At 39.5% G+C, this 17967-nt stretch overlaps 1 protein-coding gene across 1 annotated transcript in view; it reads right to left on the minus strand.

Moving 5' to 3' along the window:
• FHIP2A (FHF complex subunit HOOK interacting protein 2A) overlaps positions 1-9214 on the minus strand; it is a 36415-nt gene extending 27201 nt beyond the window's left edge. The window contains exons 1-2 of the mRNA XM_081225022.1: positions 8919-9214; positions 1721-1799 (exon numbers count right to left, since the gene is read on the minus strand). Of these exons, the coding sequence (XP_081081148.1) occupies positions 1721-1799; positions 8919-8963 (124 nt within the window). The 5' untranslated portion in view covers positions 8964-9214. The remainder of the gene's footprint in view (positions 1-1720; positions 1800-8918) is intronic.
• Positions 9215-17967: the final 8753 nt, after the last annotated feature.

Genomic DNA, 17967 nt, shown 5'->3' on the forward strand with positions numbered 1-17967 from the left:
ACTTAAGGATAGGGCTCAGAAATGATCTCATATGACTCTCGTACCTACCTTTCCTTCTCCACTAGATTATTCCAGTATGTTCCATCTTTACAAAAAATTTAAAACCCCCTCAATACCACATCTCCCCTGGGGCTGTTGCTCCATTTCTCGGCCCCCCTTTCCACTAACACTCCTCAAGAGAGCAGTCTTCACACACTGTCTATGTATGCTCTCTGTCCATTTTCTCTGAAACTTCCTCCAATCAGGTCTCCTCTCTCTTCCTTGCTATTAACAGGGCTCTTATCAAGACCACTAATGAGCTCCTCATGGCTGAATCCAATGATCGGTTCCTAGCCTTCATCAGCTTGACATCATTTGACACTTGGATCCTTCTCTCCCCCTCCAGCTTCTACACACCATTCTCTCTTGGCTGTCTGCTACCGAACTGGCAAAAGCAAAATCTCCTTTGCTATCATTCTCATTTTCCCAATCTCTAAACATTGAGTGCAGGGGCTTAGTTCCTGAACACTTTCCCTCTTCCATCTATCCTTAGCTATCCCTAGATAATCTCACCCAGTCTCAAGGCTTTAAATCCTACTTACATGCTGATGAGTCTCAATTCCATATGTCTAGTTTAGGCCTCTACCCTAAATTCCAGATTCCTATTTCCTACTGTCTACTTGACATATCCAATTGCATATATAATGGGCGTCTCAAACTAAACATGTCCACAGTGCCTCACAAACCTGCTCCCCCAACAGTCTCCCCATTCTCAGTGAGTGGCCCTCCTATTTTTCCAACTGCCTGAGCCCCAACATTTGGAGTTATGCATGACTCTTACTCTCATACCCAAGATTCAATGCACCAACAAAGCTTTCTTCAAAGTATACCCAGAGGACAATCACTTCTTACACCTCCACCCTAGTCTGAGCCACCGTCATCTCTCAGACCATTGCAATAGTCCCCTAACTGTTCTGCCGGCTTCACCTCTGCGTACTTTCAATCTAATTTTCTCACAGAAGCCAAAGTGATTCCTTTAAACCAGATTATGTTACACCTCTAACGGCTTCCCATCTTAGAGTAAAAGCCAAAGCCCTTACAATGGCTGACAAGGCCTTGTGTGAGGCTGCACCCTCACCTGTCTTTTGTCACCTCCTCCCATTTCCCTCCTTGTTCACTTGCTCTAGCCACACTTCCTTGTGGTTCCTAGTATAAGCCAAGTGCTGCACGCTCCAGCCCCAGGGTTTGTGCGCTGGGTGTTCTCCTGGAACTTCTCCCCCACGTGCCCCCAGGCTTGCTTCCTCCTCCTTCAGACTTCAGCTCAGAAGTCACCTGGGGCAACAAGGCTTTCTGTAATCTTAAACAGCCATCTGCCCCTGACCCCCACTCCCCAACACACACCTCTATCCCTTTTAGCCTGCTTCATCTTCTCCTTAGCACTTATCATCTGACACACTATGTATACTTGTCTATTTATTGTTCGCTTCCTCCCAATCAATACATAAGCTCTGTTAGGACAGAGAGTTTTGTCTGTTTGATTGTTATATTTCCCAGTGCCTAGAACAACGCTTACACATAGTAAGTGTTCAACAGATATACTTTTGAATGAATCTACGAGAGTAATTAAAAGTAAAATAAATTGTTTATAAGTTTACTGTAAAATAACTTTGAAAACTAGTTTGAAATGTATTTTAGCATTTCACAAATTTTCTGTTTAATTAATATTAGCGTTGTTTCTTACCCGAAGTCTCTATGTAGTAATGGGTAATTGCCTTCCAGTGATAAACAAAATCTTCTTGTAAAGGAAGAGAAGGTGCAAGCTACACAAACACAAACAAAAAGACCACAGCAATTAAGAAAATGGCATTAAAAGTTTCCCATTAAGTATAACTCTGTATTTGTCTACTAATGATGCAAAAGCAGCATAAGAATAAGGGGTGAGCTTTAATTTGATTCTTTTTTTTTTTACAACTTTATTGGAGTATAATTGCTTCTAATTTGATTCTTTATGTCAATATCAAAGAGAAACAAAATGAGTCAAATCCAAGAAAGTAAAAATGATTTATTAAGAAAGAGGACAAACACATGTATCAGCATTATTATTATATTATAGTATTGGGTATTTTTCCCCCTCCCCTGACACTAGTTACTATATATATGGCTTCAAAAGCAACAGCGTTACGTGACAACACAATATTCTATTACTAAATATCAGTAAAATGGAATTATCGATAACCAGGGATCTTTGTACCTAGGACTTTGAAATGCAAGATAGTAAAAAGGCTGCTATGTGATTAGTTACACATCACCAAAGTCAACCCTGTAATCGGATTAAAACTGTTCCGTATTTTCAATGACATACAGAAGTGAATCTTTTCTTTTCAAGCCTAGATTAGGCAGTGCATATTTTTAGCAAAACAACTACATGAAAAAGACACTACCAATTTAAATTCCACAAAGTCAAAAATGTTTTACATTTTAATTTTGAAATTTACTTCAGAAGTTTGAAGACCAAAATTATATCCCTTCAGCCATCTCATAGCAAATTTACAAGTATTTCAAATGGGTGTTAAATGGATAGAAAAAGATTTGGATGTACCTTCTAAAACATTTTCTTGCCCTTAAAAAGAGTGAGAGAAAGAGAGAGAGAACTCTCTCTCAGTCCTAGTATCAACATAAATTCTGGTCAGAAAGTACAGAGTTGACCCAGTTTACTTAAGAACAAATAGGTTTCGGGCTTCCCTGGTGGCGCAGTGGTTAAGAATCCGCCTGCCAATGCAGGGGACATGGGTTCGAGCCCTGGTCTGGGAAGATCTCACATGCCGCAGAGCAATTAAGCCCGTGCGCCACAACTACTGAGCCTGCACTCTAGAGCCTGCGAGCCACAACTACTGAAGCCGGCGTGCCACAACTACTGAAGCCCATGCGTCTACAGCCTACGCTCCGCAACAAGAGAAGCCACCACAACGAGAAGCCTGCGCAATGCAACGAAGATTAGCCCCTGCTTGCCACAATTAGAGAAAGCCCACATGCATCAAAGAAGACCTAACAAGCCAAAAATAAAATAAATAAAATAAATAAATTTATATAAAAAAAAGAACAAATAGGTTTCTATTTTGGGAACCTAAACTATGGCAGCATAGTCGTCCATTTTCATATATTCATCTAAACAGATGACCTAAGAAGAGGTCATGTCACTCCTATACTTCTACTTGTTCCATTTTCATTTCTTGGAGTCTCCTGGAGGGACCTCAAAGTTCGAAACCCTGTCAAAACAATTTCCAAACTCTTGAGCAAATTATAAACATTGGTCATGATGTCTTAAGTGTTTCAATCCAGAGGATGAACTGTACTTAGGAAAAAAATGGACCTGAAAAATTTTCAGCAATCATCAACATCTTAACGCTAGCTTTTTCATATGTGCGTATTCGTACCACTCTGAATAGTACTGAATTAAGAAAACATAAATATTCATCTTATTTCCAAATAGAATGCTATGAAAAATTTTTAAAGACTTTAAGATCTTTAACAAAGGAGTTAAAACCTTTGGGATTATATACTTCAAGAACATGGGGAAAGAAATAACTTGTAGGAGATTGAGAAAACAATTAAAAAGAAAAATAGGAAAGAAAGAATTAACTTGGGAAAATAATCTTCCTGAAATTTTTAGATTAAAAAGTCTGTTTTAATCAGCTACTTATTTTTAGAATCTTCCTCAAAACACATAAAATTTCTCTTGTTTTTTGGGCCTGGTTTTTCACACACCAACTTTATGTAGTGCTAACAATTATTATTAATTAATTATGTATTAACAATTGGGACAAACCCAAATGAAATTTGGTGTTTCAAAAAATGTACCTAGTTTCTTATGTGTAAATATTATGACTTGTTAAATTTTTCCAAGGGAATTTCCAGGGTATATATGGAATTACAGCATCCTTGTTCCAGATTATTTCACCCAGGGGATTTAACCCTATTTACAAGGAGAGTTACTAAATCAGAGGTCTTAAATGATTTGTGTCTGGGTCTTTGCTGTTACAGTCAAATTCAAAGCAGGATGGTGTTGCTTACTTGTGAATCTCTTGCAGAAATTTGCTTTAAATAAGAAACCTATTTACGGAGCCAGTGAAACAGTTCTAAATTGCTAATAATTTAGTAACAATCTTGTTCAAACATGAATAAATTTTCTTATTTAGGTAAAACTTCCTAGTAAACATGCCTCTTTCATTTCAAATTATAACATGCAAAATATATGTTTTATCATTACCTAAAAACATTTACACTCTGGGTTAAAAAAAAAAAAAAAGATGTGTGAATCAGCATGAGGGGATTCTAATGTGAGTTAACTTCTTACAGTACAGAGATTAAATTTTTGAAAATTCATGCGATCGATAACTATCTCAACCAAAAACTGACCTGAATATCTAACCTGGATATCACTTTCCCTGAGAAGTCTTGCCAGACTTCCTGCCAAGGTTAGTCCTTTCCAAACACATTTGTGGCACCCGCTCCCTGACTGACTGCTCACTCTCTCCCAGCCCTTATCCCATGTTTGTAATTGCTGAGTTATCCATCTTCTCCACTAGATTGTAAACTCAATGAGTTTACAAAGATTATATCATCTTGCTCATCACTGAATCCCCAGTTTCCAAGTCAATGATGGCAAATAGTAAGCATTCAGTACCGTTTATTGAGTGAATAAACAGCAGTTGCTACCATTTAATGAGTAGCTATGTGCCAGGCACAGTGCTACAAAGTTTACATTCACCATGTGGTCTTAAATTCTCACAATAAACTCTAAGACCCTGAGTCATTAACTGACCTGCCCAAGGAAACACTACTTGTAATGCCTACCACACAAAAGGACCTATCTACATTGATAACTCAGATGAGAACTAGTGTTCTCAAAGCCACATCTGCAGTCTCACATGTATGTATCATGAACATTCCATGCCCAGATCTTTTAAAATGCTTCTTCTCCGCTGCAACTTTCCAGACGCCCATCCTATCTTCTCTGCCTCTTCAAAGTCCAGCTCAAGTCTCACTTCCTCCAGGGAGCCTTCTGCAACTACTCCAACCCTAAGTGTTTACTCCCCTCCTCCTATAGAACTCACTGGCTGAACAATCATCCAGATAATAATAATAATTAACATTTATTAAGCACTTACTGTGTGCCAGGCACTGCATTAAGCACTTCACATACACAATCTCATTCTAATTTTCACAACAATTCTATCAGATAGATACAATTATTTCCATTTTACAATGAGGAATTGAAATGTACAAAGACTAAGTAACTTGTCTAGTGAAAAAGCAAGGGACGGAGGCAAGCCTGGAACCCTACTCTGACTGGCTCTAGGGGCTAGGCCACACTCTTGTGCACTGCTTGTACTTTAACCAGTGTTTTGTTTTGTCTCCCAATGCATTCTTACTGTGAACTCGCACTGTGCCATGCTTTCTTGGTGGGCTCATAAAATATTTACTGAATGACTAAAGGACTAAAGTTAAAGATCACTTGTTGGAAAAGAATACACTTAAGAAAACACTACATATGTTTCATCTGAAGTTTTAATTCCTAGTGCAGAGTAGATTTTTAAGGAATTGCTGGTCCCAACAATCATCATTAACTCAACTATAATTTAAAAAGAAAATGTTGCATTCAAATTCTGAAAGGTGACTTCCATTGAATTAATTAGTTAAGGTAGATGAAACTTTCTCTCCTGACACTGCCCTTTATCCTCTTGGAATAAATCTGCCCTCAAGGATGGAACTGACTGGAATTTAAAAGATATTAGTCCCTGGCAGATAACCTCACATAGACAAAGGCCCTCAACAAATGTTGAATTGTATGGAAGGTGTTTTATTTATCCTTTGGAGAAGCTGTACTAAAATGATCCACCTCAGAACTACATGGGAGGCCTGATTTCAGACATGTGACATGTGACAACTGGCTAAAAGAACAGATTCATTTCGTAACTCTTACTGGCCAATCATTTGTATGCTGAGGGAAAACTGTCATTTCTGAAACAGGAGGCAAGAGTTACATTACAGTTTTTGTTTTTGATCAAGGTGTGAATTTCTCTCCTAAATTCAAAATGCAGTCTATCAGCTTAATAACACATCTTCAAATACTGATCTTTGAAAACATCTTAGTTGTATTTCATCCTTGTTAAGTAGTTAACAGGAAATGTGAAGAAACCATTAATTAAACAATAAGGAAAACTCTACACTTAAACCCCATTTCAATGAATCTGTATCTGGTTGACCCTAAAAAACCATTTGAAGGCTGATCCAATTGAATCAAGAAACCTAGGAAGGGACTTCCCTGGTGACACAGTGGGTAAGAATCCTCCTGCCAATGCAGGGGACACGGGTTCGATCCCTGGTCCAGGAACATCCCACATGCCGCGGAGCAACTAAGCCCATGCGCCACAACTACTGAGCCTGCGCGCTCTAGAGCCCATGAGCCACAACTACTGAAGCCCCCGTGCCTAGAGCCCATGCTCCGCAACAAGAGAAGCCACAGCAATGAGAAGCCCGCGAACCACAACAAAGAGTAGCCCCTGCTCGCCGCAACTAGAGAAAGCCCGCGCGCAGCGATGAACACACGAGGCAACCAAAAATTAATTAATTAATTAAAAAAGAAAAAAGAAAGAAACCTAGTAGGTAATAATACCAAAACGGTTGAGAAAACATTCGAGATTCACACAATGACACAACCGAAAAAAGGTCATGTCAGCATCTGCATATAGGATTATCTCCCATCTCTGTAGAATCCTGATAATTATGATAATTGCAATACTGTATCAGAAAATGCTAATTGGGCATACAAATTAAAAGGAGTACAGAGAAAAGCTAATGAAATAAACTGAGGAATGGTAAGATTAGTACACAGAAAAAAATGTCAAGCAAATAAAGAAATAGAACTGAATAAATGTAAACCAATCTTGGGCTAGGAAAAAAATATATTCTTCAAATACCACAAAGGTGGCTTATTCAGCATTACATATGAGTTCATTCCCAAGAGAATGCTAAAAGGGGAGAAAAAAAAGTATGCCAAAAGTTTTTCATAAGATTTAACCTCTTATCAAGGTAAACTGGGAAGTATCACAGCTGAAAACATTACTGCTAAGCAAATAAAAACATTACTTTTCTAAATGCAATGCATTAACTCCTAGGACCAGGTGAATATAATCCACTCTTAACTTTTGCTCACTAACCTCAGCAAAGTAGAGAACCTGGATATCACAGTGCCAGAGTCAGACAATTTACATGGATAATCTGGTAGGTGCTAACATATACAGTTATAAAAAGATAACGCAGACAGAGAACACAGGCCTCTGGACAAAAATGAGTCTTTACTGGGAGAGCATGAAAGCCATCTTTCTTTTTCTAACTACTTATGTCTGTAAATATCAGCCTGAATTAGTAAAGAATATAAATAATGTAATAAATTTTTATTCCCAATTATCTCAGTATTTAGCTGTATTCAGTGTTAAAAATTAAATGATTCTTAGTACTTTAAGTTAAGGAATAATATAAAATTTAAGTATCACTTAAAAAAAATAAATTTCAGTTGAATTCTTAAAATAAGGTGCTGTAGATTGATTGTGGAGAAGCCAAGAAAGGAAAGTTAAAAGTTGCCCTAAAGTCAAAAACTCTCATCTCCCAGTTGACAGTAATACTGCTCTTCATCTACGAAAAACCCTGTCTTGCTTGATTTGATACACTCATTTTCTCAAGAACTTGTAGTAGAGCTAAAATGACTCTTAAACATTTCCCACACAGCACTTAAAATAAAAATTGTATCGAAGTTTTGTTTCCATTACTGAGTTTTAAAAATCCATTCTATTTTTATCTGGCCAGAAAAACTGTTCTATTGTAATTGGGTTTTGGGTTTTTTTCCCTTAAAGTTGTGTAGATTTGAATGTGCTGTATCACTCAAACTGAACATAGAAAGAGAAGGACATTTTTAAAACTAGCAAAGTAACACGTCTAGCAAAACTGCACTTGTTATGAACTTCACAGGGTGCACTTTTCAATTTGGGCAATTCTTCCAGCGTAAAGCAAAACAACCAGAGTAAAGCAACTCGACCCCTTTCACTGAAACAGCAGGGAGACATCTTCCTGTTAGTTACTTCTCTTTTATTAGCGTTAGGATATTTGAGTAATGTCTCCCTATGCTTGTGTCTAAAACCCTCAAAGGAGGGCACAATTGAAGGAAAAACGACGAGCGTCCAGTAAAGGAAGAGGTGAAAGGAAACAGATGGTCCCGGTGCTGTGTGAGGGCTCGGAAGCTGTCTAAAGCGCCCTCGATGAGACCCTCCAAACGCCTATTTCACATCAATCAGTAAGGTCCGGCTGAGTTCGGCCGCAAGGCCCGTGAAAGCAAGAGCTGGCCAGACTACGAAACCGGGTCGGGTGGGCTGCTTCCTCGCCAGAGCCGCGCCCCCCGCAAGAGCACCCCTTCCTGCCTCCCCACCCCCCAAAAACAAAACAAACCCAAGCAGTGTTAGGCCGTTTCTTTTGTCTTGGTCAACGCTAACCACTTGAGGTTAACGGCCAGGGAGTCCGGGGGAGAGCCCTGTGGCCCTGCCAGGTGCTCCCCGACTCCCCTTGTCCCCACCGGAGGAATCGGGCGACCCCCGACCCGGGCCGGGGGGCCGGTCCTGCCGGGGACCCCCGCCCACCCTCCTGAGCGAAGGAAAGGGCTCCACGCCCGCCCGGAGCAGGAAGGAGGGCAGGGGGTCCGTTCGGAGCCAGGCCCGAGGCCCCGGCGCCCGCCCGACCCCGCGGCGCCCGCCCCGGGCCTCGCCCCTCCGCGGGGCCGGGGACGCCGAGGGCCGTGCCGAGGCCGCCGGGCTCTCCCGGGGCCGGCGGAGGAGCGTAGGCCGGCCGCCATCCCCGGCCTGTCGTGCGCCCGCAGCCCGAGGCCTTACCGCCTCCACGGCGTGCTGCAGGATGGAGGTGAACTTGGAGAACATCCTGTCCCGGGACTGCAGCAGCCTCTCCCGGGACGACCTGGAGAGCTCCTCGATCCGCCGCCGCCGCCCCTGCTGCGGCTGCCGGGGCCGCTCCAGAGTGAAGGCCGGTGCGGGGCGGGGAGGACGAGCAGAGGGCCGAGGCGGGCCCGGCCCGGCCGCTTCGGGTGTGCGCGGGCGGCGAGGCGGCTCCGGCGGGCGCTGCGACGTGGCGGGCGGCGAGGAGGGCGTTCCAGGCGGACTCTGGGCCCGCGGCACTCTGGCGGCGGCGGCGGCGGCTCCTGCTCGGACACGGTGGCAGCTCGGCTCGGGTTCCTTCCGCCCGCTCTGCCCGCCGCGGCCTGCAGGGGGCGCCGCCGCGGCCCGGGGGTGGGGCGCCCAGCCAGGCCAGGCCGGCCCTGCGCCGCGGGGGCCACACGCCGCGGGGGCGGTAGAGGCACCGAGAGGCCGCGGCCTGCCTGGGGCGGGAATCGGGCCTGGGCGCAGCCGCCCCCCTCTTCCGGCGGTCATTCTCACGTTTTAAAAATTCAGCCGTTCTCACTCACTTTGCTTCTCCGATGGAAGTTAACATGCCGATTTTGTATGAAACCGTAGATATGTATGTACATAAAATTCAGAGGTTCGTCTTTTAAGGGCAGATTTGCAAGACCGGTAAGAAAAAGCACAGAATTCCCAAGGCAAACAGGAACCGTGGGTTTAAATGCTAAGAATTAGAACAAATCAACTAATGCAGATGAAATGGCTTTGCTAACTGTAAAACTTTATTATTATTTTTATTGTTGTTGTCTTGTTATTATTTTATTTAGTTATTTATTTATTCAACATTAAAACAGGAAGCCCCAGGTGGACAAATGGTAAGATGATTCAGTTATTAATTTGTAACATGTTTGATAGTTAGAAAATGCATTCAGTATAGCATTTTCTGTTCAGCTTCATTTTCTGTTGGGAAACAACAGTGAGGGAAAAGAATCAGAAGGGTTTCTAGGAAATGCATAGGACAGATAAGTGGAGCTACAATGTAAGCGCTCGGATGGAGGCTTCTTAAAATACGGTGCAACAGTATATTTGTCAAGCCTTGAAGAAACAAGATTCGGGCTGGTAAAGTTTAGGTTGGGTTGATACAAATTATGAACATGTTCATATCCTGGAGAACTTTGTTTTTGCTTGTATTGGCATTTTATCAAAAGAACCACTAAATTCTTGATAAGATGAGGGTGAAGTAAGTGTTGCACAACCGGTGATGAAAATATGTATTGTAACTCAATTAGCTGAACAGAGGAAAAAGGCAGAAAAAGTAGCATCAGTGCAGAGTGGTGTTCAGGGCCAGTCTCTGGAACTGGGTAGCCTAGATTTAAATCCCAGTTATGCCACTCACTGTGGCAAGTTGTTTAACATCTTTGTGCTTTTAGTTTCCTCATCTGTAAAATGGGAGTAGCACCTACCTCATGAAGTTGTATGTAAATTCCTTAATATACGTAAAATACTTTAACATGCCCAGTCCATAGTAAGCGATGCATGGACAATTGTTATTATTATTGTTGTTATTAGTAATAGTAGTATTTAACAAAATAATAGGGCCAGAAACTAGTTAAGAATTAGAACAAATCAACTAATGCAGATGAAATGGCTTTGCTAACTGTAAAACTTTATTATTATTTTTATTGTTGTTGTTATTATTTTATTTAGTTATTTATTTATTCAACATTAAAACAGGAAGGACACAGAAAAATCTATAAAACTGAAACTCAGTTGGGATGGAGTTGAAGAAGAAATAGAGTTAGAGGATACCCACTTTCAAGATTTGGCAGACTTCTGGAGATTTTCTATATATATTCCCTCTATCTATAGAATTCAGCAACATTCCCTTTCCAAATGTCACTAAAAATTACAGTAAAGAGATTTTTCAAAGTACATACCAAAAAAGTACAAATAAATTAAGAGATAGCAATAAAATTTTGAGGATTGGAAAGTAACTGTAAAGGAGGTAACTGATATGACTGACATAAGAAAGCTGAATCCCAAGGTAACAATTAAGGAAACCAAGAACAAAAGTGATATGTCAGTACATTCACAGAACCTCTCAATGGCTCAGGAATTGGTAGCATTAAGTACCTCTGGAAGTAGAGGTAAAAGTGGGACTGAAAATATCAGGATGGATTGAAAGTTTGTTTAGAACTGGATAGATGCATCCCCCCCCCACTCCACAAGATTGGCTGACTTCCCCTTTCCCACCCTGGAATAACATTAGAGACTTTTTCCCAGAAAGGGAGGGGTTCCATACTGAGAGAAGAAAAAAAGAAGAAGGAGAAGGAGAAGAAGAAGATAAAGTGAAAATAAACCTTGTGAATGTTGAAGACGCACGTCCCCAACCCTCATCCTGCACTTGGCTCAAAATGTAATCATCAGGCTGATCCTTCCAGGTAGAAGGCAGGAAGGATCCTCTCTGGAGAATCCATTTAGCCCAAGAGAAAAGACCCAAAGGTCCTGCAGAGGGAACCCAGACAAGTCTTCAGTGCAGCCCCCAGTTGACAAGCTCTGTCCACATGCTCAGAGCTTCAGTTTCTTCATGCACCTCTTTTAAATAGGATCACACAGCCCCGGGATCATCAATAACTTGAGGAAAGCTTACAACATTAAAGGTAGAACCCAAAGGAAAAACACGTCAAAAAAGAAACTGGGAAGAAACAGAGTTGCTTACATTGAACAGATAGGGAAAGATGGGAAGAAAACTTTAAAAAAAACAACTATTTTAATATCCTCATTAATATCCTCAGAGAGATAGAAGATGTTGCACCTATAAAATAAGAATGGTATGGTGTTTTTAAAAAGCAGCATTTTGGAAACGAAAAAGAGACTCTTAGAAATCAAGAATATGATAACAGACATTTAAAAAAAAATAAGGGTGGAAAATAAGCTTGAAAAAGTTTAGCAAGCTTAGACTAGAGCAAAAAAGAATGGAAAATGGGAGGAAAATTTTTTTTAAATTAGAAGGCCAGTCCAATGGATCCAACATCTGAAAAATTGGAGAGAATAGAGGGGGGGAATAATTGAATATATTAATTAATAATTTGATATAATTTTATAGATCTGAAAGACATGAGTTTCCAAATTGAGAGCGTTCATTAAACACCAGAACAATGAATGAAAATAGACTCACTCTGGAGGGCATTATTGTGAAATTTCAGAACAGTGGGTTCAAAGAAAGCTCCTACGAAACTTCCAATGAGGGAAAAAAGAAAACAAGTTTATGCAAAGAATCAAAATTACAATGGCATCATACTTTTCAACAACAAAATGGGATGTCAGAAGGCTTTGGGGCAATGCCTTCAAAATTCTGAGGTAAAATAATTTCAATCTAGAATTCTATACTAAGAAACTATCAATCAAGTGTAAGGGTAAAATAAGTCATTTCAGATGTGCAGGGTGTTGAAAATTTTTCCTAACTTGCAGTCTTTCTCAGGAAGCTGTCAGAAGATGTGCTCCATCAAAACTCAGGGAGTAAACCAAAGGAAAACAGATAAAGGAATCAGCTAACAGAATCCACCATAAGAAGGAGGTAAAGGAAATTCCTAGAATGATAGTAAAGCAGAATCTCAGGAAGACAGCTATGCATCAAGATGGGATAGCAAACAACCAGTCCAAGTTGGAGCAAGTCAGAAGAGAGTCCCTGCAGAAACAGACTTGCTGATATAAAAGACAAACTAGTGGTTACCAAAGGGGAGAGGGAAGGGGGAAGGGGCAAAGTAGGAGTGTGGGATTAAGAAGTACAAACTACTATGTCTAAAATAAATAAGCAACAAAGGTATATTGTATGGCATAGGAAATTATAGCCATTATCTTGTAATAACTTTTATTGGAGTATAATCTAAAAATACTGAATCACTATGCTGTACATGAAAAACTAATAAAATATTGTAAATCAACTATGCTTCAATTTAAAAACAAAAGAAGAGATTTCCTCAAGAAGGTGGAACTGGTGGATAGCCTATCTATGTGTTTGAGCAGATTTATCAGATAGGAGGAGAGTGATATTGAATTAGTGATAAATACAAAGAAAACTAAGCAAAGGAAAAAAAAAAAGCTAGATCATTGTTAACACCAGGAAAACTATTGTGTAGAAATGTGTAATCATAGTATACACATGGCTCAACTGTAAATAGTGCTTACATAACCATAATAATGTAAATACTGATCTAATTAGAAATTATGGTATTGCTGCTGTTCTTAGGGAAGATGAAAGGATGGATGTGTGATGGGTGGGGGTGGGGGGTATGTGTGTGTGAGTGTGAAAGAAAGCTAAATCTTTATCATCTGTAGTCAGGAAACATTAGGTATTGTTTAAAACCAAAATATCAAGAAGTGACACTATAAGCATATTATTTAAGGAAAGGAAGTATTTAACAAAAGAGCCCACCCAAAGCATTGAAAGAGCTTGCCTCTGTGAAGCAGGAAGTTGGGAGTTTTGGAGGAAGGCAGGGGCTTTCATAACAAACCTTGTAAAAACCTCTTGACCAACTGTATGCTAGTATAACTGATATGACCAAAGTTTGTTTGGCAAAGGGAGAAACTAAAGGCAAGAAACCATTTTTGGTGCAGACAAGAGATTGTAAGCGTTCTTAACTGTGGAAAATAGGAAGGAGAGGGTAGACTTGAAAGATGAGGTAAGATCAGCCAAATTGTGCAAGTGATTAAATACAAAAAGTGAGGAAGAAAAAGTAGTCAAAGATGTTGCTAGAGTTTCTAGCTTGGATGAAGTTAGGTGAAGATGCCATTAATTGAAATAGGGACTACGGGAATGTAGAAAGATAGGGTTTCTTTTAACATGTTAGGTTTGATTGCTTGTATGATGACATCTGTGTGAGGATGTTGATTACGGGATGATAAATTTGGATGAGAAAGTCAAGAGAGAGATCTGGGCCGGAAATAAAGATCTGAGAGTCATCTCTTAGAGATGAGATGTTAGAATAAATGAGGTAGTTCAGTGAGATGGTATAGTGGACAGAAAAAAGACAGAATGTATGTAAACTCCAGGAGTCACTGAATTTGCGGATTGGGAGATGGAAGAGGAATTCACTGAAAAAAGCAGTTAAAGGGATAGGAAAATACATTGTGAAGTTCAGGATGAAGTGAGTTTCGAACTTTTGAGGCTGGTTCAAGATAAAAGTAGCATAGGCTTCATCTCCTGAACTCATCCCTACAGCTGCCACAGAAACAAGAGAGAAGCTGATAGATCCCAGAACCTTATATAAAAACTGTGAAAACTCTTTAGCAAGTATTAGCAGATACCTCTAGTGTCCGGTGTCACGTTCCTTTGGTCCACTTCTGATTGCAGCTGCAGCTGACTGCAGTTCTGTGCAAGCTCAGACTCACCTCATGGTGACAGTATCTCACCTCAGTCTCATTCAGCCCTCTCCAGAACTTCTGCCACTGAAATCTCTGTGTAGGAGAGCCTGCTCCTTGCAAACGTGTGATGGAGTTAGAACCCGTGGGGACAACTCTTAGCCAGTGGGGGATGGAAACTGGTGGATAAAGACTCCAGTGTCCTGTCTGATTCTGGGAAGCAATTCTAGGAAGTATTCTGCACACTTCTCAGGATGTCCTGGTGGGATCAAGTACCCCTGACCAGAGTGGTGACCTCAGTAGCCCTCTTATGCTTTTCGTTCTTCATTCTTATCCTCCCCACTTCCTCACTTCCTGTGATCTGAAGTAAATTACAGTCAAGTTTTGTCTCAGGGTCTACTTTTGAGGAAACCCACTGTGTGTGGGAGTTAGAGTGGAAGAAACCTGGAGGGGAAGACCAAGTGCCACAAATTGGGTCCAGACTAAGGGAAATATACCCTTACCCCATAGGCTAGGGAATTACAACAAAGGAAGCAATTCCTAGAGATGATCAGTGCCTATTAGGTCCAGCTGCATATGACCAAAAAAACAAAACAAAACTTTTTTTTTCAAATAATAGTTCCTTAAGAAAGTTTCTTTCTCTCAAGTAAAAGTTTGCCTGGTAGGCTGTCAGGACTCTTAACTTTCTGCACTCCATCCAGTGCTGCCATACTCAAGATCAATTCATGGTCTCATAGTGATGCTGGAGCTCCAGTTACCCTTTTGAGGGCAGTAGCAGGAAGAAGCAAGGAGAAAAGCGATTACCTCCTCCCTTTTAACAAATTCTTTCTGAAAGTTCCACACTTCTTACATTTCACTGGCCAGAACTTACATAACCACACCTAGTTTTTGGGAAAGAAAGTTGGGAAATGTAGTGTTTAATTCAGAGTAACCAGCAGAAAAGTAAAAAGTATAACTTTCAAATTCAGTACAAAAAGTTTGCTCAATCCAATGAAATGTGGGAAAGAAAAAATACATAAAAAAGAAGCATGAAAAATAGAAAACTTAAAATAGGTCTATTAATTATAATAAATGTAAATGGGCTAAACCCACCAATTGAAAGCCAGAGAGTCATACACTGGATTTTTTAAAATATCTATAATTGACTCTTGAACAACATGGGTTTGAATGTCAAGGATCCACTTATATGCAGATTTTTTTCAATAAATATGCACTACAGTACTACATGATCCACAGTTGGTTGACTTCATGGATACAGAAACGCAGATACAGAGGGATGACTGTAAAGTTATACACGGATGTTCTACTGCTCAGAGGGTTAGTGCCCCTAAACTGCCACACTGTCAAAAGGTCAACTGTAGTACCATACTTTCTAGGAGAGGCACATTTAAAACAAAAGGGAAGAGAAAGGCTGAAATAAGGAATGAAAAGTTATACCAGGGAAATATGAATCAAAGAAAAAAACAGAGTAGCAATTGTACCAGACAAAAGAATTGAAGTTGAAAAATGTCACAAGAGCTAAAACATATAACAATATTGGTAAAATAATAATAGACCAATAATATAAAGATACTTGATATTGACAAAAAATATGGTATAGACACAAAATATATAAAGCGATAACTCACAGCACTACAGAAAGAGATAAACTATTGTACTTAGAGGTTTTAATTCACCTCTCACATACGCAGATAGATCAAGCTCTGAAAATAAGCAAAGATATAGGGTATTTGAATAACATGATTAATAAGCTCAAGCTAAAAGTTATATAGAAATGTATACCCATGAAAGAAATCATACTTTCAAGCATACCTGGAACATCCACAAAATTTGATTACATACCCAGCCACAAAAGAAGCATAAGGAAATTCCAAACACTCAATATTCTTTCTTAAACCAAATATTTATTGAGCAACACACACACACGCACGCATGCACACACACACAGAAGTTATATCCTAATGGGAAAAACTAATAACAAGCAAATATATAATAAAATTTCAAGTAGTGGTAAAAGCTTTGAAGAGAATAAACTAGAATAAAGGGAGAGAAGATGATTTGGTGAAGTCTTATTTTAAATAAAGTGGCCCAGGAAGTCTTTTCTGTGGAGGTGTCATATGAACAAAGCAAGGGAATTAGCTATGCAAATAGAAGAGTGGTTCTGGCAGAGAAAACGTCGTGTGCAAATGTCTTATGATATGAGAAAGAGTTTGGCATCTCTGAGGAAGGCCAGTGTGGCTGGAATAGGTAGGTGTTTGAGGAGAAAAAAGGAAAAAGTTGAATATGCAGTTAGGGAGGTGGCCAGGAGTCAGATCACAGAAAGCAGTAATTCTCAATGCTGTCAAATTCAAAGGGCCCCTTTTCTTAACGGAAAAATGTTAATGAAAGTATTACAAATACAGAAAAGTCATATGTGTACACCTTAATGAATTTTCACATAGTGAACCACCTGGGCAATCAGTACGCAGATCAAGAAAGTGAGCATTACCACTACTTCTGAAGCCTCTGAATGCCCACCCAGTCATTAACCCTTGCCATGAGCTACCACTGTTATGACTTCCAACACCGTGGACTAGTTTTGCCTCATTCTGAATTATATATAAAGTGGAATCATATAACATGTATTCTGTCACTGTTGGGTGCAGTGTTGTAAAAGCCAAACTTGTTAATATTGTGGTTCTGATCTTCTATATCCTTAATGATTATTTGTTTGCTTTGTTCTGTCAGCTTTTGAGAGATGTAAGTCTCCCACTATGATTGTGGCTTCTTCTACTTTTAGTTATGCCAATTTTGCTTTATATATTTTGAAGCTGTATTATATGTATATTCAGATTTTGACTTTTAGTCACTTCCTGATGGATTGACCTCTTTGTCCTGATGTAAGTACCTTTTATGATAATAATGCTTCTTGCCTTAAAGTCTACTATGATTGATTATAAGTATAACTGGTTAATGTTTGCATACTGAGTATATAGTTCCATCTTTTTACTTTCAAACTTTCTGTGTGCTTAAAAAATAAGATCTGTCTGTTGACAACATAGGTTTTTCTCTCATCTACTGAGACAGTCTTAGCCCTTTACTTAGAATTTTATTCTGTTTAATATAGTTGCTGATAATTTGGGTTTATGTCTACCATCTCACTATTTATTTTCTATTTTACCAGTTTTTTGTTTCCTTTTCATTCATATCTTACCTTCCTTGAATTAATCAAGATATTTTATTTCCATTAATATTTTAATATTGTTACATTTATATAAAAATTTAACAGAATTTGTTAATTAGGCATTATATTTCTTTTAATACTGATAGATTAGAAATTATAACATATATCCTTGACATATTCTATTTTAATACAAATTATTACCTTCATAACTTCCATAATAATGCTGGGACCTTAAAATTTATTTCTATTTATTAACTTTTACCCTTTAGGGTTGTTTTATTCCATAAAACGTTACTATTATTATTTGAACATTATATATCCACTTGTATTTACCATATATTTTCTTCTTCTGTTCTTTATTTCTCCTTTCAATTCCCTCTGGTTTCCCTCTAGGGTTACTTTCTTTCTGCCCTGAAGAACTCCCATGATTGGTTTTTGTTTTTGTTTTTTTTCTTTTAGTTTTGCAGTGGGGGGTTGCCTAAAAATATCTTTATTTCATCTTTA

Source organism: Mesoplodon bidens (genome assembly GCF_964165515.1).
Source record: "Mesoplodon bidens genome assembly, chromosome: 1".
Taxonomy (NCBI): domain Eukaryota; kingdom Metazoa; phylum Chordata; class Mammalia; order Artiodactyla; family Ziphiidae; genus Mesoplodon; species Mesoplodon bidens.